We start from the raw sequence: 25,887 nt of genomic DNA on the forward strand, positions 1-25,887 counted from the left end.
ATGTCTTTTGCCAAATTTGGGGAGTGTGCAGCCATTCTTTCTTCAAATAATTTAATATCCTGCTCTCTTTCTCAAATCCTTCCAGGACTCTGAAGACAGCAATGTTAGATCTTTAGTTATAGTACCATAGGCCCCTAAGGCTCTGTTCTTTTTTTTTTTTTTTTATGTTCTCTCTATTGTTCAGATTAGGTAATTTTTAATTTTTATTATTCTATACTGCAGTTTACCAATCCTTTCCTCTCATTCCTACATTTTGCTATTGAGCCCCCTTCAGTACGTTTTTTTTTTTAATTTCAGTTGCCATATTTTTCACTTCTACAATTTCCATTTGGATCTTTAAAGAAGAATACAGGAAAAAAAAAGAAGAAGAATAAAGTTTCTCCTATTTCCTTGCTGAAGCTTTCTATTTTCTCTTTTGTTTCAGCATATGCATAATTGCTCATTAGAATAGTTTTATGATGGCTGCTTTAAAAATCCTTGTCAGATAATTCTAATATCTACATCATCTCAATACTGGCATCTATTAATTATCTTTTTTATCTTATCAGTTTGAGATCTTCCTGCTTCTTGGGATGACAGGTTTTTATATTGAATCCTGGAAATTTTGGGTACCAAGCTAGGAGACTTTGGACCTATTTAAATCTCTTATTTTTAAGCTGGCTTCTTGTGATACTGCTCCAGTAGAGGAGGGAGAGGCAGCACATCAAGACTGCAAGGTGGGAACAGAAGTCCAGGTTCTGCACCTGGCCTCCACTCACATCTCTGAGGAGAGGTTCCCTGTTACTGTGGACATGGTGGGTGTGTGGGCTCCCCACCTGGCCACCATGGTACCTCCCTGGCAGGGAAAGATAGGACTGCCTCATTATGCTCACCATGGAACTTCCACTGGCACCAACAAGGGAGGTAGGGAGGAGGGTTATCTTGTTAACCAATGGATTGTGGTGCAAGTTTTGACTCTCTACTTGGTGCCCTATGACACCATCGCAGTGGGGAGAGGGAAGAGCTCCTCGCTATTGCTGTCTGGGGGTCTAAGTCCAGGCTCCCTACTAGGCTTTGATGGTGAGGGTGGGGATGGGGCACTATTTTTCTTCTGTGGTATTTGGTAGGCATACACTGGTTACTGTCACAGTTTTCTGTCTTGCTGGCTGCCCCTTTCATGGTCCCCTGGCTTAAGAGTAGTAGTAGCCTTTTATTGGGATTTTGTCTACGCTTATTAGTATTTCTAGGTTGCTGACTTCTTTAGGTCCAAATCTGGGATCGAAGAGGCAAAAAGAAAATTCACAGAACTCACCACCATGTTGTTCCTTGGGTCCCAAGTTCCCTAGCCTACGTGCCATTTTGTATTTATTTCATATACAATGTCTTATTTTTTTAGTTGTGCTTAGTGAGGAATAGGTAAAAGTACGTCTACTTCATCTTCTTAGAAACACAAGTTTGAAACATTTACAGTTAACATGTGAGAATAGGCAGAAACTCCCAACCAAGGCACCTGAGAAAAGGCAGTGAAGATGACATCAAATCTTAAGGAATACACCAGAAACTAATACAACATTGTAAATCAATACTTCATAAATAAATAATTTTTTTAAAAAAACAAATCATAAGAAGAGAGAAAATAGATAAGAGTCAAGGGCCAACTGCTGAAGTGAGGTCAAATAAAAACTGAAAAGAACCATTAAAAGCTGAATTCAAGACCAGTTTATAAATAACTCTGTAATAGTAAAATTCTGATTGCAGAAGAATTAAAAAAAGAAAAAGGGTGATTAGAATAGGCATAATAAATGTAATAGGGGATAAAGATTTGATGGGAAAAATCTGAAGGAGAAACAAGAAGAGGTAAACAAACAAATAATTAAAATAGGGTATAACAAGCATTAGGACAAACGTAAGCAAAGGATGCTAAAGAAGCAGGTAAGGTAAGTACCTAATGTGGCAGGGGCTAGAAAAAAATCCTCAATCAAAGAAAATTTTATGCCTACAATTTTCACATGGAAAGATGCTAACATATCTTCAGTTTAAAAAGCAGATATGGTAATATGGTAATTTCTACTTTTTTTCAAAAATATGTGTTTTTTTTCCTTTATAGGAAATGTGTCACGTATGCGGACCTATACACATTCTTAATTATCTCCTACCTAATCAGCTCACTCATTTACCTGCTGGTTTCCAATCCATGTATGAAACACTGGCTAACATCCATTGCAAAATGAGCATTCCAGGCAAGTGTTCTACTCTCTCATACATCCACATGCTTCTGCTCCCACCAAGAATCAGATGGATTGGTTTCCAAATCCATTTTTGCCAGTTGTACTTATTGCTATAATTATGTAATTTAAACTACATAAACAGACAACATATCATTGGGAAAAGTGTTGTTGTTCCTATGAAAATTAAGTCTAATGCTTTGGAAACATTTTTTAAAAGATGACATTTAAACAGTGCTATAGAAGTAGATGTAGACGCAAGCGTAAATATATTGAGAGATCATCAAAAAGACTTTTTTTAAAAGAGTAAGAATTCTATTCTCAGGTTACTTTGTAGAGCCCCCACTTTCCTGTTCCCCAGTAAAACACCATCATGAGGGCGACAACGCATCATGACTATGGTTTATGCAGTCAGCCTTTGTCTCCTCCAAGAACAGCTCTGGGTTCCACATCGAATATCTACAGAAAAAAATGGATGTTTATGTTTTGAACTTTTAAAAAAAAAGGGTATATGTGAATCATTTAGTTTATGATTCCCTGCTTTAACCAACTTTTTTCAAATAAATAACAATAGAGGTAAACAAGAGAACCTCCTCACACACACCCACTCCTACCCAAGAAGTTACAGTGTCCAAGTAGGTGATGCTATTCATTTCTCCTTCATTTTGCTTTTGTGTATTGTTTATTTTCCTGCTATGAATTTATATTTTTAATAGTAAGACAGCATTTTTTAATTACGAAAAACAATAATTTTACATGAACGCCTAGGGAAGCACAAAGTTATTTTGCTAAAAATCAACATAAAGAGCTTCTTGAAAGAGGAAAAAATACATCACCGGTCACATGTGACAAAGTAACAAATTTCAGACCTTAAACTTAGAAGGTCAGCTTTAATATGTATAATATCCAGATCCAATTTACATTCCCATGTCAGAGCAATATATCACCAATGCCGAATATAATTATAGCTTATTTTAAGCTTTCATTTTTACCTACTCTTAGCAAGGTGACTAATTACTTAAGATGAAGAGTTCTGGGGAGAGTACAAAGCAATTAACATGCTCTGTAGGGCAAAACAAACATACACCTACATCCCATTCAACAGGCCATCCACAAAAATGACACTAAATTATACAGGCGGATAGGGAATTTAGGAACTAAATAATGTTCTGATTGTAAAATCTACCAAACTTCAAAATACAACCATTAACGTATATTTTCTAGGAATTGACTTTTAAAGAAATTATGTATTTAAAACTAGCTATTTATTCCCCCCTCTAATATTAGATGAAATAATGAAGTAACAAACTGAATAATCCGTTCTCATAGTTACTTTTTAGCTACAACATATTCAAGGGTATAAAATGTCTACAGAAAGTATTCCAAATAAAATGTAAAGAAAACCAGATGAACTGCAATGACGAAAAACAAAGCACTTTATACAAGAAACATGAGTTCTTTATCTTTAGATGAAAAGATAGTAGGAGAACTACAGATTTAACATAATCACTATGCACTCTAATGAAAACTTAAGCCTACTATTAAAAGTAACACATTGCAGAAATTGAAATAGTTTAAAACTATTAAATAGTTTAAGTATTAGTAAGCAAATTTCTTAGTATCAAATGCATCATTACTTTAGGAAAGCATTAACTGAATTATTCATTTTAGTATTAGTAAGCAAATTTCTTAGTATCAAATGCATCATTACTTTAGAAAGCATTAACTGAATTATTCATTTTAAATACAGACTAATTTGACAGCCAACAAATGGGGAAAGAAAAATTGTCATCACACTTTAGGCCTTCCACCATCTGTTCCCACCCTAAATACTTGCTACTACTGCCCAATACTAGTCCAACAGATCAGATCAGTCCATAAATTTAATTATTAAGTCCATAATCTGCCCTTAATTCTGTCAAGTTCATTCCTAGCTTCACTCATAATGCTCCCCTGCACAGAATTACCTCTTCTCTAACCAATGAAACGATTTCATCTTTCAAGGGCCAGTTCAAGTTTCCTCCTTGTTTGAACTCTCACTAATTTAAGTTTCTCCATTTGCTCAAAGGGTTTCATTCTCGTGATCCCAGATATTCCTCCAGTTACTGTCCATTTATTTCTCTCCTTTCTTTTATAGCAGAAGGTCTCAAATGATTTCATCACAGGTGTAATCAGTACATCTTCATCCATTCACTCCATCTCACTTCAATCTGGCTTCTGCCACGCAGACTCCACAAAATTACTTTTCTCAAAGGTCACTAACAGCCCTCCCCTTGCTAATTCCCACTGTATTACCTTGCCCCACCTCAGCAGCATTCTATGTGGTTTGCCACCCCCTTCTTTTGAAACACTCTTCCTCTCTTAGGTTCAGGAAATCAGCCTCCTGGTTTTTCCTCCTCCCCACCAGCCAGAGCTCAATCTGTTTTCCTGGCTTCTCCTCCCTTTCTGGGCCACAAATAATTGCTGAGTTCCTCAGAGCTTCTTCCAGGAACTCTTCTGTACCTTGCTCTCTTTCCAGATGCATGTGCACAGATACACACACCCCAGCCCTGGATCTCTGCCATTCTCAGAGCTTTATGTACAATCCACATATAAACAACAGTACATATCTCCACTCCACAGTTCTCCACTGAGCTGCAGACTCACATATCTGGCTCCTTGCCCGATATCTCAAATTGTGAAACTCTTGGACATATCAAACTTAACATGTTTAAAAGAGATATTTGATTTTCTTCTCCAAAATGCATGGAATCAGTAACAATCATTTTCCTCTCTCCCAGCATGGATGACGAATGTCGCCTGCCATGCACAAAGGATGTTGTAGACATCAGCCTCTGTAGCCACCCCCAATGGTGCTCCTTGAGGGGATTCAGGATGGAGAAAAACATGATACTGGCCCTGGATAGTTAAGGTGCATATCAAAGAACAATTTCGACAAGCCCAGACTCTTGCATCTTCCCATACACAGAAAACTGCTAAATTCATTAACTTGAGATGTCTGGTTTTCTTTAATTAGCAGTAATTTTTAGATATTCTGACTACCTGGGTTTTTTTTTTTTTTTTTTTACAAAAGCTCCTATATATCCTGGCTCCTCCCTTACCTCTTCCGAACAGTCCCTCAGAGCTATCTGAGAGGCTGTCTCCTGGGCTTAAGTCCTCAGTAAGTCTGCTAAATAAAACATAACTCTCAACTTTTAGGTTGTGCAATTTTTTTTCAGTCAACACCAGTTAACAGCACTGCTATCGACCTCTTTGCTCAAGTCAAAAATCCAGGTTTTGGGTTCTCCTTTTCATTCACAGCCTACATCCAATCCATCAACATGTCCTACTGTTTCTACTTCACTTTATCTGCAAAATCCACCCAGCTCCTCGCCCACTACTACAATCCTTATCCAAGTCCCCTCATCCCTCCTGTGGCTACCTCCACAGCCTCCCTTCTGCTCTCCCTGTCCACTCTCTCCCATCTTGAATCTATTCTCTCCACAGAGCAGGAGTGATCTTTTTAAACAGGTAAGTTAGAATACATCACTTCCTGCTTTAAGCTCCTTAATAGCCTCCCACTTACTTAGAATAAAAATCCAATTTCCCTACCATGACTTTAAGACCCTCATGACCTGGCCACTGCCTACCTCCCTGACGGCCCCATCCGCCTGCCACTGTTTCTCCACCTCAGGTCTCTGCTGCCCAGGAGATGCTCCAGGACCAGCACCAATGCCTAAGCTTCTCTTATCTAGTTCCTTGTCCTCCTGATCTCTTAAACTTCACCATCTCAGACTTTCTCTGACCAGCTTGCATCTAAAAGCTCTCTATGCTTTACTGTTGGTCCCATACATTTTCTTGACTGAACTGATGATATCTTTTATTTACTTCTATTTTCTATGACTTTCCCCAGTATGCCTCTTGTTACTGTGGTACCTCACACAGGTAGAATATTACACCCTCGGCTGTACTCTAGTGGCATGTTATCCATGACACATACTTAAGGACTTAATTAGATAAGAGCTGGTGGTACATTTATTCTTTAGTGTTTGTTAGGCATTTCTCTCCAAATGGAATCTGAGCAATGTGAGGACCAGGAGAAGTGCTTGCACCTCTTCTAGTTTTGTAACAGGGAGGTCCATATAGGCACTAAAGTACCTGGCCTTCTACCCTGAAGAATGAGCAAGACAGGCTCATGCATATCACTTCATTTCATGCTTTAAGTTCCCTATTCTCTCCTTACTATTTAAGTTCATTTAACCTGCACTCTGATATTCTCTTCTGAGCCCCATATTAAGGTTCTACAACAACAGAACATTTTGTCCCCCTCCTCAGAAATTCACAGCATGACAGAGGAAGCAGTCATACCTAGACTCAAGAGTGAAAAGGCTCAAAACAAATGCACAAGGAAAATTACATGAATTTCTGATCTCTACAACTGTGTTGTCCAATAGGTAGCCACTAGCGACGTGTGTATACTTAAATTAATTAAAATTTGATTGCTCAGTCACAGTAGCCACATTTCAAGTGCTTCATAGCCACCTGTGATGAGTTCGAAACACCATAGACACAGAGCATTTCCATCGCTGTACAAAGTTACTGGACTTCTGTTCAAATGAGCCTAATTTCTCTTTGGCCCTACAGAGACACTCCAGGTGACCTTCCTGGTTCTAAGCTTAATGTGAGTGTTTCTTTTCTGTTACCTTTTATAAATTTTAACATACAAAAGATGTTTAACATATGAGAAGTATACCTATTTCTTTCTGATGTACATTACACCTGTAACAAAATAAACAGAAATCTGTGGCCAGTATAAAATTGAGTTTTACTCTATATAATTTTCTGAATCTAAGAAATTAAAACTTCCTTCTATTGCCAATATATTGTGCCTCCTTTAATATTAAGGCCTTTCTTTATTTATAGTTATATATTTCTCTATGTAGAGTTATGTCAGAGAATATCAAGACAAGGATCAACTTACTTAAATTCTTTACTTAACCCACTCAGCAATATACTCAACACATAATGTCAAGACCAAAAAATTAGTCTCAGAATTAAACTATACAAATTTTCGTTTGTAGGATACCAAATAACTAGAAGCTTTAGTGCCTGCAGTACAAATAATTTTTCCACTGAAAATATTTATCTTTACCAAAGAAACCAAAGTATTCAGTAAATAACATCATACTGATAGCTATTATAGATTTGAACACAGAAGGTTTACATTTCTGAAAATGCAGACAATTATCACCGAAAAGAAGAAAGTTTCTTATATTTTGCCTTTACATCCATAAAAAATTGTTTAAGATTAACAGCAGTTTTTTTTCCCAAATTGCAGTAATCGAATCTTTTCAAATAGTTTTCATTCATATATTCTCCCTTTTATGCCTGAATATCAAACTACGCTATTTTAAAAGCAAAAATTTGAGACTCTATGTTACATTGTAACTGACTTTATATTTGAATAGGATTTTTTTTAATTAATCTTGGCTATTCAAACAGCAATTTATATTTCACTTTGAATAGACTGGGAGACATATATTTTAAAATAGATTGGCAGCACTTTACAATTCTAGGACTTTTCATGTCAAGTATAAACTGAGCTATATAGCTCTTATTCACCATTTGCAGGAAATATGTATTTCTCTGTTAAAAGCAATTACTCTATTTTCGATGTACTCTACTTTTATTGTTAACCTTGCATTCAAAGTCAAAGCTTTAAGATACAGGTAAAGTTAACTTTGAAACCAAATAATTATAATACATTTTAATATATCTATGAGCCAAAGCCAAGCTACAGTATGAATGACAATACACAAAGGAGAAAGCCTCCCAACTAGTGGGGAACATTCAACCTTCTAGAGAATCTCTCAGAAAAATGACACCAGCTTTGGAGCTGTTGTGAAAAATGCATTGGAAAGTAATGGCTTGCCCTTCAAAAATATCAAGTTAGTATTCACTTGAAAACATTAATAACTATTTTCTTCCAGGGCATGTTTTATTAATATTTCATTCATTTAAAGCACTTTGGAAAGAACAGCAAGCAAAATGGCCTAAAATTAGAGGTAATTCTCAACAAATATTTCTTTAATAAGCAATACTGTCATAAAAGTTACAAATCCTGAATGATAATTTACACATAAATAATGCAAGGCATATCCCAAGATATATGGCAATGTCTAAAGAGGTAAAGAAGAATATTAACATCCTACCTTACGCTTTGACTTCTTACTGGAAAACAAGCTGGAAAAAATGCTTGTAAGAGGTAAAAGTAAGCACATCTCTGAGGAAATTTCTGTTTAAAAAAACACGAACCTCACTAATATTTTTACTCTACCAAAGGGGATGTTTCTATGATGTGCCATATTGCCAATTTCCTCATCCTGACCACAGGTAGCCAAAGTGAAGGCCACCATGGACCAAAGCTATAGCATTCTGTCAGACCAGCCTCTCCTTTCCTTTCCTACTTTTTATAGTTGGTATGAAGCCCACTCCCTTAGCCTTATCCCACCAAGACTATAGTCCCTGCCGTAGGCAGCCTCCCTTAGATCACTCTTTGATTCTCTTGATATGAATGTCTACTCATCCTTGGAGGTTTTAAAATATAAGCTTTAGTCTTTAAGACTTTAACTTCATATGTATTCTCATAGTCTTGAACATAACTTTGAGAAAATAATAATCATGCAATAAATATATCAAAGAAATATGCAGCTACTCAGAAGAACCAAGGCATTTAAGCAGCACTGTATAATAAAATATAACAGAAATGGTATGTATGTGTTGTCCAATATGGTAGCCACAGCCACATGTGTCTACTGAGCATGTGAAATGTTGCCCTTTTTTTCATTAAACTTTAATTAATTAAATTTAAATAGCCACAAGTGACTAGTAGCTACTGTATTGAACAGCACAGGAAAGAAAACACAGAGTCATCTACATTACTAACCTTTCTGACATCATTACTGAAGAGAAAGAAAGAGAAAGAAAGGAAAGGAAAAGGAAAGATGAAAACTACAAGAATGTACATTATCAAGGAACACCTTTACTCCTCGTGCCCATTCAGAAATTATCACTGTAAATATGTATAAACTGCTAGTTTTTCTAAGGCTGATTTTCAAAAAAAAACTTTTTATCTCATGTCTTAATTTAAATTCCAAAACACCACGAGAATAAAAATAAACTGGAGCATATTATTAAAGAACATTATCCTCCTTCCCTCATTTCTACAAAGGGAGAGGTCTCCTACTATATTCCCCATAAAGCAACATTGGGGGTTACTTCTGGTCACTCCCTCTACCTCGTTATTGGAATATCCCCCAGGAAAAATTACTTTATCCAATTGGTGAAAGCGGAGAAAAAAACAGAACGCTCCTACCTGCATAGGAACCTGGCCTGCAGTTACCTATTCTCTCTACCTATTACTACATGATAAGTGATTCAGTGGGAAGAAGTAAGAAGTATATTTCACCTTCAAGCCCCAGTTTTGCTTTTCACTCTAGCTTTTCCAGCAGTACAGCTGATTTTGTTTCTTTCCCTGCTTCTGTATCTACTTTTTAAATGTATTTCAGAATGCAAAAGCAAAAAGACGGTGTAATTAGCATCACCATAAAACCCAGTATTTTGCATGTATACGTGTCAAACAGGACAGAAGTTGAATTACAGGAAACTGAATAAATGGTAACAGGTCTCTTTTTTGTGGGATTTAGGGGTGAGTCATAGAGAAAGAAGACTTTGGGAGGCCAAGCAAGAGAAAGATACTGACAAAGTGCTGAAGCAAATGCAGGACCTGAGAGATGACTGTTTATTTCACTTGACCAAGTTGACTGTGTTTAAGTAGAGGTCGTTTCAAGAAATTCAGAGCAGGGTAACCCTTTGTATCTTAGAAAGTTTTTGACCTGATTCAAGTCCTGAGGCACACTATAAAAGCACTTTTGTTTACATTTTCTAATACTAAAATAAAGAACCTAAGTGTCCAATGAAACTAAAAACTGGAAGAAACAAAAATTTAACACTTATTGACCTATTATGTATCCCAATAAATAATGCACTGGTACTCAGTCCATTTCTTCTCACTCCCCTTCCCCACCTCTATTCTGTTCTGTTCTTGTCTCAAAGGGGCTGAACCTGCAGGCTGCAGTTCCCAGGCTTTGTAATCAACTGCTCTCTGCTAGGTTTGACCAGAGGGAAGGTGAAGAAAGAATAACAAGGCCTCTCTCTCTCCCTTGGCAGTTTCTCTGCAACAGTTGCATCTTCCCCATGGATCCAGTTTCTTCCACTCAACACCAGGCTGTGAGCTTCCAGAGCATTGCCTTTCCCTCCAGCACAGGGGTGGAGCAACTTCCGGCTGTTGCGACCCTCCACTACCTCACTGCTCCCTATTTGGTTTCTCAGTCTTTCCATCACCCATTTAACCAATTTCTGGCATTAACTTCTTTTTTAAAAAGCGTATAGCATGCGCTCTGGTTCCTGTTTTCCTCTCAGGACCCTGACAACATGTATAATACACACATATACATATATGTGCATTACAGTTTGATTCCGATTTCATCTCCAACTTCTTCCTAGGAAAGCATCTTTGGTAAGAACAAGGAAAGGAACAGAAACTCTTTAAGAATCATAATATGGTATAATAAAGCTTTAAGAAGAGAAACGTTTGACTTGTAGATGTTTTAGTTTGAGTGCTCTAAAGAGCCTGCACCACCCTTACCCCACCACAATGTCATTGATAGAATCCACTGACCAAGACGAGGGACTCTGCAGGCACAGTTGAAGGATGTGAAGGCCTGCGGGGATTGGCAGTGATAATAAAGGAGGGACAAGAAGCCTTCCTCACTCAAGTAACACCCAATCTCTACATCATATTCATTGTCCCTTCCCTCAACTATGGGAGGGAAAGGGGATGTAGGAAACCCAGACTTTTACCGGGTTCACTCTCTCCATGAATTTCTTGGATGTTTCTGAGGAATATTAACACACCCACAAATGTCTAATGTCAAAGTATGATTTTCAGAAAGATAAAAACATTGCTCACCCCAATAAAGCCAGCAGTGTCAAATACTTACCACATTAATGAGAGAACCAGCAAGATGGTGAGGCTGGTTCAAAAAGAATTGGAAAAACATCAGAAGATATATAATGACTTAAAGAAAGGATAGTAGAAGAAGAACAATAATTTAAATATAAAACTAATTAATATCCTGCAGGGCAATAAACCTGCAACTTCTGGGGTTTATCTTTAAAAAATAAAAATTTAAAAAGCAAGCAACAGTAAGGTAAAATAACATAATACTAACATATGCATTAAAAATTTAGGGCAAAGGCACACAAGACCCTATTAACAGTTCACCACTGAGCAGCAGGCTTTGACAATCAAATGACAAAAGAGATGAAGACTTTTTCTTTTCTGGTTATACCCGTCTAAGAAATTCAGATTTTTGACATAAGAATACAATGCCTTTATAATTTAAAATTTCTTATCCAACTTTCTTTTTCCTGGTATTAAACTAGATATCCATGACCACCCTTCCAACAACAGTCACTGAGACATGATTTTAAAGTTGTGTCTGAGGTGACAAGAAAGTACAGTCTCCTCAAAAGCAAAATTTAAAGAGAGAGAGAGAGGAATTTAGACAGGTAAGCCTGCCTCAAGCCTCATCTGCTCTGGGGGACAAACATGAAGCCCTGGAAACCCAACATCTCCTTTGTGGTAGCTGAGCAGAGCGAATAGAACAAGTGTTACAGCCTCAAGCCTGAGAAACGCCGGCAAAAAGCAAGGCTCTCAAAGGGCCACACCTTAAGTAAGAAGGTGACCTAGCAATAAACCTGCCCCGTAAAGGAGGACATCAAGGCAAATTTCTTCTGATAATTCATAACCCAGTCACACACATATGTGGAGGAAAAAAAAACGAAAAAACAAAAACCTCAAACTGGTCATTTTAGTTTAAGGCAGCCCTGGATCATTACGTTCCTAGTAGTAGAAAAGCATTAATTCATTCTAGCAAAATATCTTCAAAATAAGTCTCAAAGAAAAAGTTCCAAGGAATAGGAGGTCACACTCTAAAATTACAAAACACACAAAGAAACAAGAAATGAGTAAAGGTGAAAACAGTAAATAAACAAATAACCACCACCAGGAGTAGGCCTAGGAAACCTTTATTTACTAAAATTACAGAGAATATAAAATATTTAATATGTTTAGAGAAATAATAAACAGGATAAAAATAAGCAAGGAGGGGCTTCCCTGGTGGCGCAGTGGTTGAGAGTACACCTGCCGATGCAGGGGACATGGGTTCGTGCCCCGGTCCGGGAAGATCCCACATGCCACGGAGCGGCTGGGCCTGTGAGCCATGGCCGCTGAGCCTGCGCGTCTGGACCCTGTGCTCCACAACGGGAGAGGCCACAACAGTGAGGTGCCCGCATACCAAAAAAATAAAATAATAAAATAAAATAAGCAAGGAGTATTATGAAAAATCATGAAAAAAGATAAGGAGTTTTGAAACAGCCAAAAATATTATGAGGATGAAATTATAATAATGGAAATTTAAAATACAACTTATAAATTAAATAGCAGATTAGACAATGGTGAAGAATTAGGAAACTAGAAGATATTACAAAGTATTCCCAGAATACAGTACAGAGAGACAAACAGATGGAAACTTCAAAGAGATTAGGAAATAATGGTGTATGGAGTAAGAAGCTCTAACACATACAAAACTGAGAGAGGGGGGAATCAATATTCAAAGAGTTAATGGCTGAAATTTTCACAGAACTTATGAAAGACACTAATCATATTCAGGAAGTCCAAAAAAATCCCTAGTAAAAACAAATAAGAAACAAATTCCACCTAGACACATAGAACACACTATAGAACACCAAAAACAAAACATAATAAAACCAGAGAGAAAAGGCAGATTACCTAGAAGAGCATGAGTTTTAGATAAAAGAGCCTACCTCTCAAAAACAGCAATGTAAGACAGAAGAAAAAATAATATCTTCAATGGACTAAGAAAAGATATCAGAAAACCTTAATTTCATGCCCTTAGGAAAACTATTCTTCAAAAGTAAAGGTAAATAAAGTCGCTTTCAAACAAATAAAACAAAGTTTTACCATCAAAGGACCCTCACTACAGGAATGTAATGATATACTTGAGCTAAAAGTAAAATCAGAAAAAAATGTGCAAGAACCAAAAAAGGATGAGTATGTATGTGTATAAAGACATATACATAAATACATATTTGTAGTATATCTCAGTAGTAACAATAGCTAATTTACAATACAAAAAAAGAAAAAAGAGAAAATTAAAATATCACACAGAACTAGCATACAAATCAAGAGAGGATGATTGGTGTTAACGTATTTTAGGTTCAGAGGAAGAGAGACTGCTTTTTTGTGTCCCTTTTAAGTACACGCATGTACAGTTTCCTTTTTAAGCATGTGCATGATAAATTTCTCTTCTGTTTTAAGATCAAAGAGAATGTCTTCCAAATTATTAAATGAGGAAAAATGAAATGAGAAATTTAAAATCTATCAAAAGAATTTGAGGAAGAAGGAAGAATACAGAAAAGAATGGGGGAGGGGTGAGCAGGAGGAGGAGGAAGAGGAACATGGAAAAGCAGCATAAACTGAAAATTTTAAATGGAATGTCATATAAATCCCAATATATTTCTACAATTGATATGAACAAAGATTATCAGACAAGATTTTTTTTAAAAGCATCCATGTACTATTTACAATGGATGTTCCTAAAATATAAGAACAAGGTATGAAAAATGATTAATTGTGATAAAATGTGAGTAGCTGCACACAGCATACATAAATATATGAAATACTGAGAGGAAAATGCAAGTCTTCAAAGAGCACATAGAAGATGATGCCATTTAAATAATGTTCAAAAAGATATAAAACCAAGCAATATATTAGGAATACATATATGGTAATCTATAATGCAAAGAAATCCAAAATTCATGACAGTGGTCACCACGGAATAGTGCAAGAAAAGGACACTGAATTAAGGAGGGAGGCATAGAAGCTTCAGAGTTATAGGCAGTAATCTATATGCTAGCCTCATTAGTAGGTGAGTGGGCACTTATTTCACTATAATGACAAACAGCCTTTTTTTATATGTTTAACAGTTTATAAAAATAATTTTTATAGTAAGTCAAACTATTAGTAACTTCAAATTTTTGTCTTGACTTTTTCTCTTCAGATCAGGTTGACATCAAGGAATACAGTGATCTCGTTGCTTGCCACAAGCCTCCTGTCTCTATCCTCATGTGCAGTACGTGGCACAAAACATTCAGCAATCCAAAGATAAGCTCTCCTACCAGCTTTATGTTTTCAAGCCCAGAAATGCAGGAAAACTACACTCTAAACATAGCACTGATTAAATGGAATAATGACACATACAGGCTGCTTACTTGCTCTGCAGTAAACATATATTTTACTGCAAAATTTTCTAAAGTGATCTTCTAGAAGTTACAGTTAACTTAATCAAATCTAGTTCCAAAACCTCCTTAGAAATCTTCTAACAAAATGATAAATTGTAAAATATCTCTTATAAACTTCAAAATGCACACATTAAGCATGAGTAAAGGAAGATAATGCCTAGGGCTTCCCTGGTGGCGCAGTGGTTGAGAATCTGCCTGCCGATGCAGGGGACACGGGTTCGAGCACTGGTCTGGGAAGATCCCACATGCCGCGGAGCAACTAGCCCCGTGAGCCACAATTACTGAGCCTGCGCGTCCGGAGCCTGTGCTCCGCAACAAGAGAGGCTGCGATAGTGAGAGGCCCGCGCACCGCGATGAGGAGTGGCCCCCACTTGCCGCAACTAAAGAAAGCCCACGCACAGAAACGAAGACCCAACACAGCAAAAATAAATAAATAAATAATTTTTAAAAAAAAGATAATGCCTAATATCACAAAACACAAAAATCTAAGAAGACTGGTATTTCTGAGACAGAAACCTTATCCTTGACGACCACATCAACTTGAGCAAATGAAGATGCATTCTATAACTAATTTGCTATATGCAAAGATGAGTAATGGACTAAAACGCTTAATATCAATCATAATGATGTTAGTGTCTACCTTTTTATGTTTCTACCTCCACGTATTTGAAAGCTCAAACATAACTGTTGACTGTGTTGAGATCCACTAAAAGTTATGTTTGATAATTTGAAGAAATTGGTCTTTTCACTTGTGTTCCAAAAATAAAGCTTCTATGTCTTTAAGCTCAAAACTGTCCTTGATGTTGAATAATCAATAAAACTTCAAACAGAAGAACTATGTGATCTTCAAATCAAGTCTTTATAAAACAAGGCCAATAATTTGGCATTTAAAGTGCTGGTTTTCACATAATTCACTATGCAGATAGTCAAAGGATGACATGTCTCATAATCGTTACGCAGACTTTCAGAGGTTGGTGAATGGTTCTAAAATACTGCATATCAGGGATGGGGTGGTGCGGGGGTGCTCTACTTTTTCCTTGATTTTTTTTTTGGGGGGGTACGCAGGCCTCTCACTGCTGTGGTCTCTCCCGTTGCGGAGCACAGGCTCCGGACGCGCAGGCTCAGCAGCCATGGCTCACGGGCCCAGCTGTTCCGCAGCATGTGGGATCTTCCCGGACCAGGGCACGAACCCGTGTCCCCTGCATCGGCAGCCGGACTCTCAACCACTGCGCCACCAGGGAAGCCCTCCTTGATTTTTGATTTAAATAAATCCTGATCCCAAACCAGCACTGGAGAACTGTCATTAATTAGTTCACTTGCTTCTTTTTCAATTGTATTCACAGACATTAAAGAATTTCACTCTGATTTTCTCAATAATACTACAGATCTAATAATAATCTCAAAAGCTTACAAAAAGTTGGAATTCCTTCTCTCTTGAAATTTAGTCACATACTGTACATAAAAAAGAAAATATGAAAACTGACTTTATCAGCAGACACATCATAACTAACTGCAAAGTCCAAAGATTTGATCAGAAATAGCTTCAAGTTTTACATGTTCAGCTAAGTCATTCCTCTAATTGGAGCACTGGGCACAGAAATACTCATGTCTCAATTTTCTATCTACATAAAGTGCCATGATTTCAGAAAAATTTCTCCAATGACATGGTTTTCTATTCTTTCCAATTAAAAAGACTACTTCGTAGGAAACAGCAACACTTGTGAATTGCTGATAATATATTCTATTGTACGTATATTGGCTCAATAGAACTGGCCACTCTCAGGGAAATAATTCCACAAATTATTATTTTTGAAATATTTATTCTTTCAAATGAAAGAAACATACAGCATTATTTCCCACTGTCTTTATATGGAATCACAATAAATAACTGTATCCATTGTAATATGCCTGAATTCATACATAAAATCCTCTCACAGTTTTTCTTTCACTATCATGTTCATCTACTCAAAATATGAAAAATTAGAAGAGGTAATGGCAGGGTCTATTTCTTATTATACTGAAATTCCATGGTTATTTCCAGTGTCCAGTAGCTGCCGGATAAACTGAAAAATGACTGTAGCTCCCCAGTTGACCCCAAAATACCCTCTTCCTACATTTAAACTCCACAGGAACAGGGCCTGGACCTGCTTTGCTATTTACTCAAGCCCCACGTCTAAGATGGTACTTGGAAACAAAACATTGGTACTTGGAAAACAGCAAGTGCTCAATAACCATTTTTTAAATGAAAACATTTAATAGGTAAAGATTAAGATGGAGACCAGAGCTCTTCATGTATGACTATACCTGTCAAATAAACAAACTCCTAATTCAACTTAGTTTCTAGCAATAGCCAACATAAAACTGAAGAAGGTTAAAATTGTTTCAATCAAATCTTCACTGAGCACTTTCTATGTGCTAAAAGCACTGTGCCTGGTAAAGAGAGGTATATAAGACATATGAAATCCCTGGTCTCATGCCCACCATTAATTTACAGCCTAGAGAACACACTGAAAGTGGTAAAATATGGAAAAATAAAGATAAAATTGAAATAATAGAGATTCTTTGTTTACTCTTCATGCTCCTTACTTAAACCTCACTTTCATGTCTCTCAGCAGGTAGGGTCTTTTTATTTCAAATACTTATACTGTCAAGGATCTTTATCATACTGTAGCCAAACTTCAGAAACATTCGGAATATCAGAATACCAAAAAAAGTCTTTTATATATCATTAACCTCCAATCATAGTTTTTCATTCTGGCCCTCTAGCCCTTTGTCTGTATTTTATACACACACACACACACACATATATGCATATATATATATATATATATATATGTATATAAAGAGAGGGCTAGAAAATATTCATATATATTTATGCAGAAATAAGCATTCATTATACAATAAGAAATCAAAACTAATCTACCATAGACTCTTGCAGCTCAGAAATTCTGATTCTATGACTGTTCAGACATTTTATAACAATTCCTACTTAAAATTTTTCAAGAATATGCTGGACTAAAAGGTCTAAAAACTGATTTATCAAGACACCTATTGTAGTGTGGCTAGATACAGGGCACCCAGTTAAACGTGGAATTCTGGAAAAACAACAAATAATTTTTTAGGGTAACTACGTCTAAAACCCAGATTTTACTGGGCGTCCTATATTTTTATTTGCTAAGTCTGACAACGCTAACCTCCTATGGGCTCTTACAAAGATACCAATTCCAATAAAGGAAATAATAAATTAATGGTATTTCTTGTATATCAAACAGGAATGAGCCAATATATATGTACAATACCAAAATTCAGAGTGAAACTCAGCCCCATTAAAATGACAGTTTCTGATGACTGTTCTCTTTTGAAAAACGCCTCAAGTTTTTAAAAATTCTAAGAAAAAAAAAAAAGAATGACTTTTTTAAAAGTCCACAGGCTACATATCACTCAGTAATAAACACAAAAGGTACTATTGAGACTGTATTTCCACATGCATATAAAAATTATGTATTCAATTTTTACCTTGAGAAGTTGTTGAGGTAGACCACCTATTTACTCACAGGCACCATGAAGTACTGCATAAAAGTGGCAGATCATGGCATCTGTTTAATTCAGTAATATGCCCTCATGTTCAGAAAGACGAATTACCTCACGGGATTACTCGTCAAAGACACGCGGAGGGACTCCAGGCACGTGAAGAGCCTTTCATCTGCAGACTCCATCTTCAGTTCATGGATGAATTCCTGAGGTGAGATCTGTCGACTACTCTTAACACTTCCCTGTAAAATAAGTTAAAAATTTTTAATTCATGTTGTGTGAAGATTATCCATTAAAATAGTAACTACATTAATCCCACCTTTCACACAACTACTCTGAGTAGCATTACTTTGAGAGGATGATTTCCTTACTTCTGCCCATAAATCTATAAATTCATAATCCATGGTATCCACAAAAGATAGCAACATAATATCAAAAGGTTTTCAAATTAAAATAATTGCTTTGTCAAATCCAGACTATCGTGGAAAACATAGGAAATATCTGAAAATATACCAATGTGTTTTAGGCACATGTAAAATAAAAACCAAAACTTAATACAAGAATGACCCTATTAAAATTAATATTCCAAGCAACACAGAAAAAGCTGTAAATCTTTAAGCACCTAGTTCTAGGCAATACAGACACAGAGATTATCAAAACCTAAGTCTGGAAGGAGAAACGCAAGCAAGGAAACAGTACTATTCAGAGCAGTCTAATTCCTCTAACATGCCACCAAGGGACCAAAGGAGGAACACCCAACTTGGCAGAACAGACAAGGGAAGCCAAGGGGAAGGTAAGTAAGAGGGAGGCAAAGACTTAGACAAGAATACCTTTCAGGCTAAAACATCACACAAAAGCACACACCCAAAAAGAAAAACAAAAGCACATAGCACATATAACTGAGGATAGACGCCAGGTCCTGGAGTGGTAAAGCACTACCACACAAACAGCTTTTCCAGGGGGGTTGGAAGGATCACACTGGCAGCAGTATGAAATACATATGAGAAGAGCTGGAGTTCATTCATTATTCAACAAACATTAATTCCCTACTAAGTGCCTGTCGCTGTGCTAAGTGCTGAAAAAAGACCAGTGAACAAGAGACAAAGATACCTACCTGCACGGAGCTTTATTCTCCACAGGGAAGAATAAAGAATGACAGACATTAAATGTAAAATAATTAACATACATCTCACTGTAGTGTTAAGTGCTATAGAGAAAAATAAAAACAGGAGGAGGAATAAGCAGCATTAGGAGGTGGGATGCAATTTCAAACAGGGTGGTCGAAGAAAAAATAAAGTCTCACAGAAAAGACTCTGAAGGCCTCAAACCTGAATGTTAGAATAAAGGTTTGAAGGAGGTGAGAGCTCTAAACATGCAGATATCTGGAAAAAATTTGTGATGGAGGGGACTGCAGTCCTTACAGGCCACCAAAGAACTTGACTTTTACTCTGAGATCAGAAGCATCAGAAGCAGAAAGACCTGTTGAGAAGGTATGTGTATAGTCCAGATGGGAAATGATGAGGATGCCCAACTAATAATAAACTCCAGAATTATATCTATTTAAATTACAGATTACAAATCTAATGGGAAGAAAAGGAACTGTACATGCCCAAAAGCAGCTAAGTTGAGATGGTAGGAAATTAGATGTATTTTTTCATTTCTTTTTATTTTTATTAATTTGCTACAGCATTGCACAAGGAAACATTCCCAATAATGCAAAACAAATTAGCCCTGGGAAACAGGTGATTTTCATAAATAGCAAGTCATAATTTACTAAAGAAAAATATGCCATTCCATGAAATGGGAGCTAACTGAATCCACATTCTATGGGATCCTTACAGCAAAGTTCCTAAAGAGATGAGTTCAGGCATCCAAAAACCCTAACAATAATTTGCCTTAATGACCCAGAATAGGGCACTTAATGAACAGAATGTCCCCATTAGTAAAGTCTTCCAGCTATTATAATTTCCATGTTGGTCAAATCAACATGTTGGTCCCCCTAAAATTGGGAACAAGAAAAGAAATGTCAGCTCTCACCATTCCTATTTAGTATTGTAGTGAAGGTCCTAGATAGTGCAGTAAGGCAGTAGCAACAACAGACACACAGATTAGAAAGGAAGAAGTAGGTATGTCTATTAGCAAATGAGATAATTATGTACATGAATTTAGCAAACTCACAGAATAAAATTCAATATAGAAAAACAATTTTTTTCTAACTACTACCAGCAATTAGAAAATAAAACTTTTAAATATATCGTTTTCTAACAGCATCAAAAAAATACAAAATCATTACGAAAATTTTTAACAAAAGAAGGGAAATATCTATACACTGAAAACTATAAAACATTGTGGAGAGAAAAACGACCTAAATAAATGAAGATGCTATACCATGTTCCTGGATCAGATGACTCAATATCAAGAAATCCATTAATAAATACATTTAAAAAATAATAATTTATAGATTCAATATAATCACCATCAATGTTCCAGCAAGCTTTTTTGAAGAAATTGAGAAGCAGTTTCTAAAATTAATATGGAAATGCAGAGAACCTACAATAGAACAATTTTGAAAAAGAATAAAGTTAGGGGCTTACTTTATCCGGTTTCAAGATTTACTGAAAAGCTACAGTAATCAAAGTAGAATTAATGGAACATTAACAGAACAGAAGAGAGTACAGAAATATATTGAATCTATGTAGTCAATGATTCTCAACAAAGATCTCAATGTAATTCAATGGGGTAAGAAGAATCTTTTCAACAACTGGTGTTAGAATAATTGAATATCCACATGAAAGAATGTGAACCTAAATGCTAGACCTAAATGTAAAAGCTAAAATTATAAAATGTCTAGAAGAACACATAGTGAAAATCTTCACTACCCTGAGGAAGGCAAAGGTTTCTTAGGATACAAAAGCACTAACTATAAAGTTGGATTTCATCAAAATGTAAACCTTCCACTTTTCAAAAACCTCTTTTTTTATTAAGATAGCTTCATTAAGAAAATGAAAGGTAAGCCACAGACTGAGAAAACATTGCAATATGTGTCAAGAACTGTACAGAGGCTGAGATTTTACCCCACATACAAGCTAAGTTAGCCTGTTACTATTTCATGAATTCCGACAGAAAACACAGGACTCCTCAGTTAGAGACAAAAGGACTCTATTATACATGTTGGTTCCCTAACCCACCAACCCACAGGGATGATGCAGAGATCCCTGATGAATGACGGATACTACACACACAGTGGACTGTATAACAAGGGAAGAACACTGAGCTTCGGGCAATCACCACTTTTATAGTGAACAGTAACAAACCCGCTCATTATCCACAGAGATATAACTTCATCTCTAAAGTTGCTTCACTGTAAATGCAGTCCTGAGAAATGACCTGGATAAAGAATGGTCAGGCCTTGCATGTTGGCATAACCAGAAAGAATATACAGGGATATCCAGGGCCCATGGTAGACTGGCTCTCCCAACGATAAATATATCTCATAAACAGCAGTCCCCAACCTTTTTGGCGCCAGGGACCAGTTTCGTGGAAGACAATTTTTCCACAGACAGAGGGGCTTGGGGGGATGGTTCAGGCAGTAATGCAAGTGATGGGGAGCAGCAGATAAAACCATTTAATGAACTCCTACAATTCAATAGTAATAAGACAAACAGTCCATTTAAAAACGTGAATAACAGACTTTGCAAAAGAAGATGTATGAGTGGCCAATAAGCACATGAAATGATGTTCAAGATCATTTGTCATCAGGGAAATGCAAAATAAAACCAAAAACAAAATAATGCTACATACCTCCTGGAATGGTGAGGGTGTGAAGCCCCTGGAACTCTCCTACACAACTAGTGGAGATGTAAAACAGTACCACCACTTATAAAACAGTTTAGAGATTTATTTTAAAGTTAAATATACACTGACTCAGCAAGTGCACACTGACTCAGCAAGTGCACAAGCAGGAGGGGAAAAAATCCATACAACATTCAGAACAGCTTTATTCATAAAAGCCAAAGACTGGGAACAATGCAAGCAATCATCAACAAGTTGTTGTGTATCCATACAATGGAATACTATGCAACAATAAAAAACTTCACTGCTGATAATGCAACAAGATAGATGAATCCAAAAAACTATGCTGAGTTAAAGAAGTCAAAACAAAAAATAGAGCATAATGTATGGTTCCCTTTATAGGAAAGACCAAGACCAATCTGTCAATCTTTTCTCTGGGGCCACTCTGGTTCAAGACATAGAAGCTGAGCTCTTAATTATCTGTGTGTTTGATTAGAGAATGAAGGTAAACGCAGACAACATCTTAAATGGGGCAACAAGTAGACTTTCCCAATAAACACTGGGAAAAAAAGAATAAACTTACTGGCAAAAAATAATTATTTATTTCAACCATATTAGGTTTTTCCAGTTTGAAACATTTACTGTGTAAAGGTCTCTGCATTTTCACCTGAGATTCCTGCCTTAACACCCTCCCCTCTTACCCAAACCCGCAGCATCACTACTATGCAGGTTCCTCGTGCTGGCTACTCGCAGACATCAGTTAGATCTGGGCCAAAACTAACTTCCCGGAAGGATTTTTTTATAAGCCACACAAACTGAGTCCCCCCCACCCCATCTATGGATTTCTTTTTCAAAACACTCACCACTCTGTATTGTAATAACTTTAATTGCTATTTATTGCTTAAAGGATATATTGAGTACCTACTGTGTGCCGACATTGTTTATATGATGTGGCTACACTGGTGAAATAAAAGTCAAAGATGACTCCTAGGTTTAAGGCCTAAGCCAAAATGTAGTGCTAACTACTTAAATGGGAAAGGTGGAAGAAAAAGAATGAGTAATAGAGGAAGCAGCTATTTAAAAGTCGTAAGTTTGATCAAATGACATTTTTTTCTGTCTAGGAAAATAAAATCAGAGCAGAGACCAAAATAAAGAAAAGCAGGGAACATGGGCATTCTGGAAGAAGGGTATTTCAAGCAAATAGAAAAGCAAATACAAAGCCCTAAGGTAGGAATGAACTTGGCATATTTGAAGGACAGCAAGAAAATTCATCTAAATCCCAGTGAGTGTGACAAAGAGTTATAGATGACAAGGACAGATAAGACAGGCAGACATCTAATCCTGGAAGCAGGGGACTGACAAACCACAGCCAAATGTTTTTGTATGACTTGAGCTAAGAATGGTTTTCACATTTTGAAAGCTTGTAAAAAAGAAGAAGAAGAGGAGGAGAAGGCGGAGAAAGAAGAGAAAGAAACAGCAGCAGAAACAACTGAAAGCATACATAACACCCTAGCCTAAAATGTTTACGATCTGGCCATTTAAGAAAAAGTTTACTGGCCCCTGATAAGGTCTTAAAAACCATGGTAGAGACTTTAGCTTGTATTCTAAGTGGATGGAAAAACATGCATAGAAATTATAAGATAGAGCAAACATTTTTAGAAGATTATTCTAACTACTGTGTGGCACCAAACTCTAAGTGGCAAAACGTGAAACAAGGAAACAAAGTAGAAGCGTTCTACATTGTCTGGTCAAGAGTTGACAGCAGGGCTTCCCTGGTGGCGCAGTGGTTGAGAGTCCGCCTGCCGATGCAGGGGACACGGGTTCGTGCCCCGGTCCGGGAAGATCCCACATGCCGCGGAGCGGCTGGGCCCGTGAGCCATGGCCGCTGAGCCTGCGCGTCTGGAGCCTGTGCTCCGCAACGGGAGAGGCCACAACAGTGAGAGGCCTGCGTACCGCAAAAAAAGAAAACAAAAAAAGAGTTGACAGCAGCCTAGTATATGACGTCAGTGATGGAAGGCACAGATTTGCTCAATATGAAGGAAGATCAGATCAGACTTACTGATAGTTTGGATGTGAGGGGTGAGGTGTGATAGAATTAAAATTCAAAGATGATGACAAACCTTTTGTTCTCAACAACTAAGGGAATGGTGTCACCATCTTCTGATTACTGTGACCCTGACAAGAGCAGCTTGAATGGTGGATTGGAGATAAGCCTGAACAGAAATTCAAGGGAGAAAGCAAGAAGAAGAATGGACAACTCTTGAGAAGATTCTGTAAACGGGAGCAAAGAACAAGGGCAGTAGCTAGAAAGGAACCTGCAGTGTGATTTGGGGTGTTGGGGGGAAAACCACAACATGTTTGCATGCTGATGGGAATAACCAAGCAAAGAGGAAGAAACTGATGATGAAAAGCATAGGTATAGATGCAGGAAAACAAACAAGTGAACAACAACAAAAAACCCTTAAGTAGGTGACAGAGGATGTGACCTACTATACAAGAGGAAGGATTGACCTTACACAATTGCAGGGAAAGTGGATCATTCTAAGAAGAGCAAAAGCAGAATCTAAGGGAACAGATTCAGGTAGCTTGTTAGATCTGGTGACTAGGAAGTAAGGTACGGCAGTTCTATTCTGATTACATCAACAGTCTCGGTGATAGAAGCGGCAATATAACCAGCTAAAAGTGAGGATGCAGAGCTAAAGGTATGAGAGGAGATATGAAATCATTTTCAGAAAGTAAAAAAGCACACTGACAAAGGCCATGTGGTAGAATATCTGTTAACGTAATCTGTTAAAGGCTCGCTTTGCCAACTGTGGTCATTCAGAAAACACTAGTCAGTGTGGCTGTGTGCTTCCTCCCAGATGTATGCTGTGCTGACGTGCAAGTGCAGAGGAAGTGGGAAGTTCCATTTAACCAAGGGCAGAGTTTATATGAACAGAGAGGCAAATGAACTGAAAATTTATGTAAGATAACAAAGGACTGTGTGTCTAAGGTCAATAAGACAAGAAGTAAGAGCATGGTGAGGGTGGAGAGGAGATGGACATGAAAAAATGGTAGAGTCAACAGATTAGCAGTTCTAAAAGGGTTATAGAATTCTTAACGTGGGAATGTTAAGTAAGTAAGTAGGTCAGGAAAGGAAGATTGTAAACCATATTTAGAGGTGGTATTTTATCAATATTATCCAAGGAAATGGGTGGGTGAGATTGGGGGGAAAAACAAAGATTGTTGGGAGTGATAAAGTCAAGGAGATAAGAGGATGAAGTATTAGATTGATCATCTATGTGAATGATCAAGTCAGGAAGGATGATGACAGTGGAGGGAGCAGGAAGAAAAGCAATAAGTTAGGTCAGCAAACCTCCTGGGAATAGTCAGCACCTCTGTGTGGTATCATCTTCTCCATTAGAACACATCTACTAGGGCAGCGTCTGCTTCCGGGAGCCTAATTCAGCACTGTGTCATCAGTCCCTGGTAAAGTGCCTAGCATTCAATGAATGAATGAGGTTATAAAATGGAAGGCACACATGGACTAAGGATTACAACAAGAAAGGAGAGGCAGATAAGTCACACCAAAAAAAAATTCTGAAGAATGAATGCTTAGCTAGAAAGGACTATTTCAATGTAAAGACATAGGAAATAGACCAGATAATTGGGAGATTAGTTTTCAGCACCATTTCCCCCCTTTTATTATATTACTATCAAAATACAGGTACAAAAGAAAGGAAATTGAGGGGAGAAAATATTATGTTACATGAGTAATCAGAAATATTCCTTTTAAACAAAGTCCTTCCAGTGTTTCTTTCATTTTACATAACTTCAAAGGAAGCAGGCAGCCAGGAAGAAGAGGATACTCACGTCTGCCTATCTCTAAGTCCATTAGCCATGAAGATGAAAATACTTAGAAAGCTTTATCCCGTGGCATCAAAACACATTAGCG

The 25,887-nt window shown here is 37.1% G+C and overlaps 1 protein-coding gene across 4 annotated transcripts in view; it reads right to left on the reverse strand.

Moving 5' to 3' along the window:
• DIAPH3 (diaphanous related formin 3) overlaps positions 1-25,887 on the reverse strand; it is a 546,819-nt gene that overhangs the window by 403,204 nt on the left and 117,728 nt on the right. For all 4 annotated transcript variants that reach the window (XM_059996017.1, XM_059996016.1, XM_059996015.1 and 1 more), the window contains one exon: positions 18,273-18,403. In XM_059996017.1, coding sequence (XP_059852000.1) covers positions 18,273-18,403 — 131 coding nt within the window. The remainder of the gene's footprint in view (positions 1-18,272; positions 18,404-25,887) is intronic.

This window comes from Delphinus delphis, chromosome 18 (assembly GCF_949987515.2).
Source record: "Delphinus delphis chromosome 18, mDelDel1.2, whole genome shotgun sequence".
Classification (NCBI taxonomy): domain Eukaryota; kingdom Metazoa; phylum Chordata; class Mammalia; order Artiodactyla; family Delphinidae; genus Delphinus; species Delphinus delphis.